This window comes from Limulus polyphemus, unplaced genomic scaffold (genome assembly GCF_000517525.1).
Source record: "Limulus polyphemus unplaced genomic scaffold, Limulus_polyphemus-2.1.2 Scaffold1620, whole genome shotgun sequence".
Taxonomy (NCBI): domain Eukaryota; kingdom Metazoa; phylum Arthropoda; class Merostomata; order Xiphosura; family Limulidae; genus Limulus; species Limulus polyphemus.
This window is the reverse complement of record NW_013667230.1, coordinates 35,003-43,152: the sequence shown is the minus strand read 5'-3', so window position 1 is coordinate 43,152 and position 8,150 is coordinate 35,003. Positions and strand designations below refer to the sequence as shown.

At 30.8% G+C, this 8,150-nt stretch overlaps 1 protein-coding gene and 1 pseudogene across 1 annotated transcript; both read right to left on the bottom strand.

Annotated features, from left to right (window-relative positions):
• Positions 1–5,169, bottom strand: part of LOC106464324 — a 75,866-nt pseudogene extending 70,697 nt beyond the window's left edge.
• A 118-nt stretch (positions 5,170–5,287) lies between these two features.
• Positions 5,288–7,321, bottom strand: LOC111086994 (gastrula zinc finger protein XlCGF9.1-like; the record flags this gene model as incomplete). Its single annotated transcript, XM_022392021.1, has 3 exons — positions 5,288–6,409; positions 6,846–6,976; positions 7,234–7,321. Coding segments are annotated over 3 exons (669 nt in total), but the record flags the coding sequence as incomplete, so codon positions are not given.
• Between the last annotated feature and the right edge of the window lie 829 nt (positions 7,322–8,150).

The following is an 8,150-nucleotide window of genomic DNA, read 5'->3' as shown; positions in this document are numbered from 1 at the left end:
GCCTGACAGATGACCTGACATGACAGCAGCATTATCATAATATTGTGAACAACAATCACTCAATAAAATTCCATCCGCTTCTCATTTTGTGCTTACTGTTTTCTTAATATTGGCAGCGTCTTTTTCCTTTGTCTGTATAAAGTCAATAAATGACTCGTTGACTTCTACTTTTCTTGTCTTAAAGTCAATGTCAACAAACCGAATCACTTGGGCCAACTGCTCACGATGGGCTAAATCAAGTGTGGAATCAAACAGAATACCATAGTATTTGTTTCCACGAATTGCTGACAAACAATAATTTCGCACATGTGAAGCCATGAGACTTATAAACTCATTTTGGATTTCAGAAGAAAGATAAGATGTTGATGTATGCTTGTTTTTAACATGCTCTAAATGCTCTCTCATTATTGGGTCATATTTTTGCTAATAACTGCAAAAGTGACAGGAAATTTCCAGGGTTTTTGTTTGAGGTTATGTCCTCAGTATGACCACGAAATGCAAGATTCTGAGAAGCTAAATATTTTGTACAATCCAGCAACCGTCGTAGTACATCTCTCCATTTATTGTTTTTTTGCTGAAATTGCCTTTGCAGCTCTTCATCAATGCCACTTTGAAGACGAATTCGGTGCTCAGTTTCTTTCCAAGCAGCAAATGACTCACAATGACTGTCACTATTTTCATGGGTATTTAGCGCTTTTCAATATTTTTCCACTTAGAAAATCCATGCCTTGTTTTGAAAGCAGACCGACTACTGGATGTCATACATGTAGATGAAAAAAGAATACAACAAAAGCAATATGCTGCTTTATGTAGAGGTGAATACACCAACCAGGAACACTTGACCTCTTGTTCATTCAGAAGGCATCATTTGAACCAAAATGCAGTCATAGAACGCCCATCTTTGGCATCAAATGGACCTTCTTTATGTTGAAATTCAAGTGTTCCAACTTTAACAATCTGTGTGTGATGTGCATGTGTTACAACTGCTGAGCCTGTTGTATCAAACTTCATGAATCCAATATTCATGTGTGTTAAAATATTTATTAGGTCATCCTTTTTAAGCTTAGCACACTATTCTGTGGATTTGTTTCTGACAAAGTGGAATACTCTTGTTCATTATTGTAGCTTTCAACAGGACAGAGAACAGTTTCTTCATTGTTTTCTTTTTCAAATGAAATAGCATGTTTACAATCTTGCACTTTGACCTTTTTGCTGCCATCAAAAGGAACAGATGCTGGCTTACTGGTGTCATCACTTCCAGCAAGAAAAGCTCTCATCAATTTGCTTTACTCCAGCATTGAAGCTGCAAATTGTGCACATCTTTTGCATCCCTGTGCCCCTATTTTCTTTTTTTTTGACATGATGGGCTAAAAGAATAAATTAATAAATAATGACTACACTATTTAGTTGCAACATGCAAATTGTCGATGAAAGGAAGCATTCTACTTTCCTAAGTTCCTAACCACAAATTATATTTAAATTATACAATTATAGTTGCAATTCAGGACTAGTTGGGTACATCTGGACCTGGTTTCACTTTAACTGCCACCCATACTCATGTTAATTAATGTGACACAACAGTAAGAAAATCAATGCAGATGAGTGTATAAGCTGGTAAATCATGCTTATGAGCACCAAATAAATTACTGGCAGTTGCTAAATCACATTTAAAAACTCTATAGGTTTAACTACATGAACACTACAGGAGACAAGTCTGAAATTGCTCGAATGAATATTACACACACTGTGGAGAAGGGTGTAATCATAACATAATATAACCCTAGAGGCTTAAAGGCTATATTTAATATTAAGGGTTTTGATAGAATGAAAAAAACCTAAATATAAGTTAACTAATTAGTGGTGCTAGATTACAGTTCCTAGATTAAGTCGCGAGTACATCTAGATCTAACATTAATGTTAGACCTGTTATTTCCATTTTTCAGTCTTAGGTTTGGATCTAGATGTAATAATAATGACAGAAATTTAGTTTATACACCTAAACTAGACCTTAGATTTGGGTGCATAGATTGAAAACACCTTATATTGAATCTATCCAGATCCAGATATAACCCTGCCTCATAAATTCTAGATTTAGATTTATTAGGCCTAACTTTTAGAACAAATGTTACATCTAGATCTATTAACTTAGTCATTAGATCTATCCCAGTGCAATGCCTAGTTTAATAGTTAGTATAGGTCTAAGTACGCCTATAATATAGGCTACAATTTGTATGACGATGGACCTACAGTCTAGAAATAAAGTTATAGCTGCAATTTGACCTGAAGTCTAGTACATTAGATGGTGTAAGACATGATTTACAATCAGCCAATACAATTACAAACCACTACATTAGGCCTATAATATTTACTAGATCTAGATCTAGGCCTTGCCTGTTACATATATTGCCAATCTTGCACACCAGTTAATATGTTACATCAATCTCGTATTTTCTTTTTGTTGAACATGCACTTACTTGTACGCTGTACTCTAGGACTTGTATTTGATCTACAGATAAATGATGGAATAGTGTAATTTACTTCTGTATGTCAATTCAGTCTCACTGTATTTCAGTGAGCAGCTTTTAAAAGTTAAAACTGCAAGCATAATACACACAAATAACGTAACACTGTGTCGTATTTACTTAATGTAGGGCAGTTATGCTATATCCTAGGGGAGGGCATAATTATTAATTAATAGGCATTATAGGCTAGAGGAAATTTTGTGCCCCTTCACACCTGTGCCCGGGGGCAACTGCCCCCTTGCCCCCTCTTGCTATGCCACTGCTCCCATCCTAACATTCTGCTTGTTCTTAATGTATTTGAAGAAATCTGTACTTTTACATTTGCAAAACCTTCGTAAGTATACATTAGTTACACATAATAATTAGTGAATCCTGCTACACTAACAATTAATACATTATTAGAAATGATAAATTTTGTGTAATATCATTGATTTTATTTGAATTGCAAGCCATAAAATTTTAAGTATAAATTTTTACACCTCTTAGCACAATCTTCAATTCTCTGGTTCGATTGTTTTTACTTCACATTTTTCACCAACTTATGTTGATGTATCACACTGATATATTCCTTTCCTTTATTCTCTTTATTTAATTTTAAATATTTTTCTATTTTCTGAGACATTTGATCTAAAAAACATAATATATTCACACAAAAAAAACAGAAAGTAAACACTTGTGTCATATATGTTCCATTACAAAATACTGTGTACAATACTGGTTTTTCCTATCAGTTACCCTATGATAAATTATCTTAACTATTTGTTATTACACACTATAGTCACTAAGAATGATACGTCTGTTTTATATTCAATAAATAAAACCTGAATCATTAGATTTACAGGCAATAATATTATCTTTTTCACAGGTACAAATTAAAGTTATATTAACATAAATAAAACATGCAAGTACACAGGTTATTTGAATACACTTGTAAGTACTAAAAATACTTTTCTTTTTCTCTACCCAACAAATACAACCAAAAATATCTTGAAACAAAAGCTTCTTTACTTAAATTTCCATAGGAAGACAAATATATACATTAAAAAGTGATTTAGTTTATTGCTTTTATCATGCACTTCGGTCCACGTATTCTTTGGGTTGAAAAATGTTACATAGCAAAAATCCTAATTTAAGAACAGAACATAATGTTTTACCTGTGGCAGTTCAGTACTTCTTGTTGCAACTTTAGGTGATGAAAAATCATCCTTATCTGTTTTACATGTACTTCTCTTCAAGTCTAACTGAGAATACAGTAATTTTCCTTCTAAAATATTGCTTGCACTTGTTTCATTTAAGACATTTTTGCTAAAATCTGGAAAAAAAACCCATTAAACTTTAGACTACTTGAAATAAATATTTAAATAAAATCCAAAAGGTCATGCACATAAGTTTTTTAGGCTTAGTTTAAGTGATGTGTGTAATATTCCAAAATATTAATTTTTTTAAATGTACAAATTGTGCAGTCTATTGATTTATATGCATGTTATTAAAACAATGTATTACAAAATATTACACGACCAAGACTATCTGAAACAAGCTCAGATGCGATGTTTTACTATAGTAACTCATTCTGAATGTTACTGCTTCCATTAGTTATAATTTCCAGTAACCTCTCAAAAAGCAGAAATCACACAAGTACTGAAAAAATATATCAAAGCCGACATTATTACCTTATATTCATAGCAATGGGTATTAATACATTTATACAATTTAAATTCATGTGAGCATTTTATGTTATGTATTTTATATGTATCAGTGGAACAAATGTGACAATTTCTCTCTTAATCTACACTAACATGCACACACACACTCAAAAAAAAGTGATGTTAATAAAAATCAGGTAAAACAGGCATTAAAAAGTAACATACACCACTTAAAGAGAGAAAAACATTTGAAGACTTCCATAATAACATTAAAGAGACCTAATATGTATAAATGAATTACTGATTGCCTTAAACTTTTATTTCTTATTATGCTGAGTGAACCAACATTTACTATACTTCATTTTGTCATCTTTAAATGCAAGATATGACAGATTGTTTGAAACAAAAAGGGCAATATTTTTTTTATGAGAAGACAAGAATTAATTTTGTATGTACTATAGATATGGCATAAGTATAAAAGAGAACCAACATAACCTATCATATCAAAATATTTGAACATATGATAACAAAGTTTGGTTTACCTTACACAATGTAAAAATTCATCCATAGCAAATACTTAAAACATTGGGTATAGTTAACAAGGAAGTCTAAAGTTTTGTTTTTACTATGTAGTGTATATAATAGCATTTTTTTTCTACTCAAATGAGCAGTTAAAAATGTAACTGCAATGACCATAAACATTTATTGAACTTTTTAGGTACATATAACATCAAGATTTACAAACAAAATTACAGATGTGACATTTTATAATTTCATACATATTGCAACATCTAATTCCAGACATAAACATTTTGAAGAAATGACCAACAGATAATTATTTCTCTCAAGCATTTGACTTAAAATAGCAATATCCCTATCTTCCAACAGTTTCATCCCAAGGAGTAATAGCTTTTAATCTTTTTTAGTTTCTTATCCTAGCTAGTAAATGCAAAGGTGCTCTGCAAGTTAATAAATATCTTAGTATTATTACCCAAAACTGCCATTTCCACACTAGGCTAATTCAATGCAATTTTCTGTGCAGTTAATGCAGTTGTAACATTATAATAAAATCAATGCATAATATTGTTGTTATATTAAGTATATTTTTTATCTAAATAATTAATTTGTTTTGATATATGAAATTAAATCAAACTAAACATTTTTCATATATGAAGGGTTTAATAAAATTTTCAATTCTACTAAAAGCCAGAGAAATTTTACCAGCTGGTGATGAGGTATAGCACAATGTGATGTGAAAATTTAAGATATATTTAAACAAAATGTTTATCAAAAATTATGTGTTATAAGAAAAACTATATAAAGAAAGCCTCATACCATAATGAGACTAATATATTTTACTACAATAAATAAATTTACACAAAATAGCTGTAACATGAAATACAAAGAACTGGCTAATTTAGATTATTAAATTTCATTACCTTTTAATATGTTATACTTAAAACACAGACTTTTCATTGTATAAAACAAAAACTAGTAACTGAATCTTTGTGTCAAGTTGTCATATTGGAATTGTCTGAACCATAACAAATTCTCTGCATATAAGAATGTGTCATTTTTAAGGAAGAAGTAATTTACCATTAATTGTTTTCCATACATGTCAAAATATGATCTTTGTAAAAGACTGAAGTCAAAGTTTCTTTTCAATCTTTCATACAGTGTAAATATTTTGATCATTCTCCTTTCTGCATTAATTATTACTTTTATAAACTTACAATGAATCCTCTGAAAAAAAACCTAATGATTTGTTTTCAATTAACTGACTATCATAAATTTTTATTTCATAGATAATACAAAAGAATGGTCTCTTTCGTGGATCAAATAATGTCTTTTTAAACTTCCAGCTCTTGTGAATGTTCTCCCACAGACATTACATGAATGTGGTTTTTCTCCAGTGTGGATTAAAAGATGATCCTTTAAGTGACTGCCTACTCTGAACTTCTTTCCACACCTGTCACAAGAGAATGGCTTCTCTCCTGTGTGAATCAAGTGGTGAATTTTTAAACTTCCAGCATGTGTAAATCGTCTATCACAAATTTCACAAACATAAGATTTCCACAGATGTCTTTCTGAAGGAATTCCACACTTTAATTCTTCATTGTTTTGTATCAAATGATCATCCTCTTCACACCCTTCATCATTTTCCACTTCGCTTTCAACCAAAGCTGAAACAATGCCACATTCTTTTGATAAGATGGGGGGTTCACCTTTTACAGCAACACTTTCCTGGAAAAATACAAGCTTCGAGTCATAAAGAATGAACATCACAAACTGATGTTTCAAAATATTGGTAAATAACTGTTTATGAACAGAAATTTTACATAAAAACACACATATACACATAAAAACTAGTACCAATCTGTCTTGATATATAGTTTGTTACTGAATCAGTTCACTTCAAGAGACATACTCAAACAAACCTGTTGAAAATACCCTACACCCCTAAATAATACATTACTTAAATAAGACAAGTTTTAACAGTTTCAACGTATTACTCATGAACACCTAAACACTGTCCTACATTGCTATTAGTAAACAAAAAATCACCTACTGTATATTAGAGAATAATATTGAAACAAAACTAAAACCTAAGTTCCAGTCACAAAAGCAAAGATGACTCTTCCTGAACAATAACAAACAAACAAACAAAAAAAGCTCTTACTAGGGCTATCTCATGAAGTGCTATTGAATTTTGATGTTTTTTTCTTGATTCAATGTCAAATTCACAAGCAAGTGATCCTCCTTCTAACTCAATTTCTGGATTTGTTTCATCAAATAAGTTTCGTTTTGGATCTAAAAACAAGAGGATTATAAAAAACAATATAGTAACTTTAGAAAACATATGCTATCAAAGTTTAAAAAATAACAATGTACAGGTACATAAATTCATCACTTGGATGATGGTGTTAAATTGGTATTACACATATACTGAAAAAATAGTGATTTTTTGTTAGTTAAACTTTGCACATCACTTCTCAAAAGCTATATGCACTAGCCATCCCTAATTTTAAAGTGACAGACTAGAGGGAAGGCAACTAGTCAATACCAACCACTGACAACTCTTGGGCTACTCTTTACTGAGGGATTCACAGTCACATCATAATGCCCCACAACTGAAAGGGCATATTTTGTGATGGGTTATTATCCCACAACCTGTAGATTGCAAATCGAGCACCCTAACCATCAGGCTTTGCCACTGACAATAATGGAACAATCATTCTTTTCCATTTATATGAAATACGTTGATTCTCCATAGTCTGATATCATAACTGGAAATAAAAAAATATTGTACATCCATCAAAATACTAATCCTGATATTAATATTTTGCTATATGTGCATGTAGTTTAAATCAAATATCAGTAACTTAACCTAAAGTAATGAGACATTACAACCAAATGCAAACTGCATAATTAATAAATCCCATTATTTTTAAAGGATTGATGGTTTTGTTGTGACATAGTAACAAACACATCTATAAAGAAAACAATTCAGCTTAGACAGAATCAACATGACATCCTAAACAAGGGCTCTTTCTTCATAAAATTTTACTAAAGAAGAATATTTGTGTTTGGTGTCACTACACAATGGGTTAGCTGTACTGTGTCCAGTGCAGACCCCAAATTTAAAAAAAATAATATTAAAGAACAAATTGTTTCCTGATTTAATAGATAATACAAATAACAGACCCTGACCTTAATTTTGAAGGCACTAGCAAATAGTTGCAAGTTACTTTTTTCCTGAAGTAAATTTGGGACTGCTACTAGCAACAAGATTATTATTCTCTAAATTGTAAATGTGTCGTAATTAAATACTAATAAATATGTAGATATCTTACCTATATGTATAAATCTTCCATGGCATGTTTTATTTTCAATACTTCATTTTAATTATATGTAAGTTTTCATTTTAACTATTTTATAAAAGATTGAAGATGCTCAATTTGTAAAGAAAGTGATAAAACTAAGC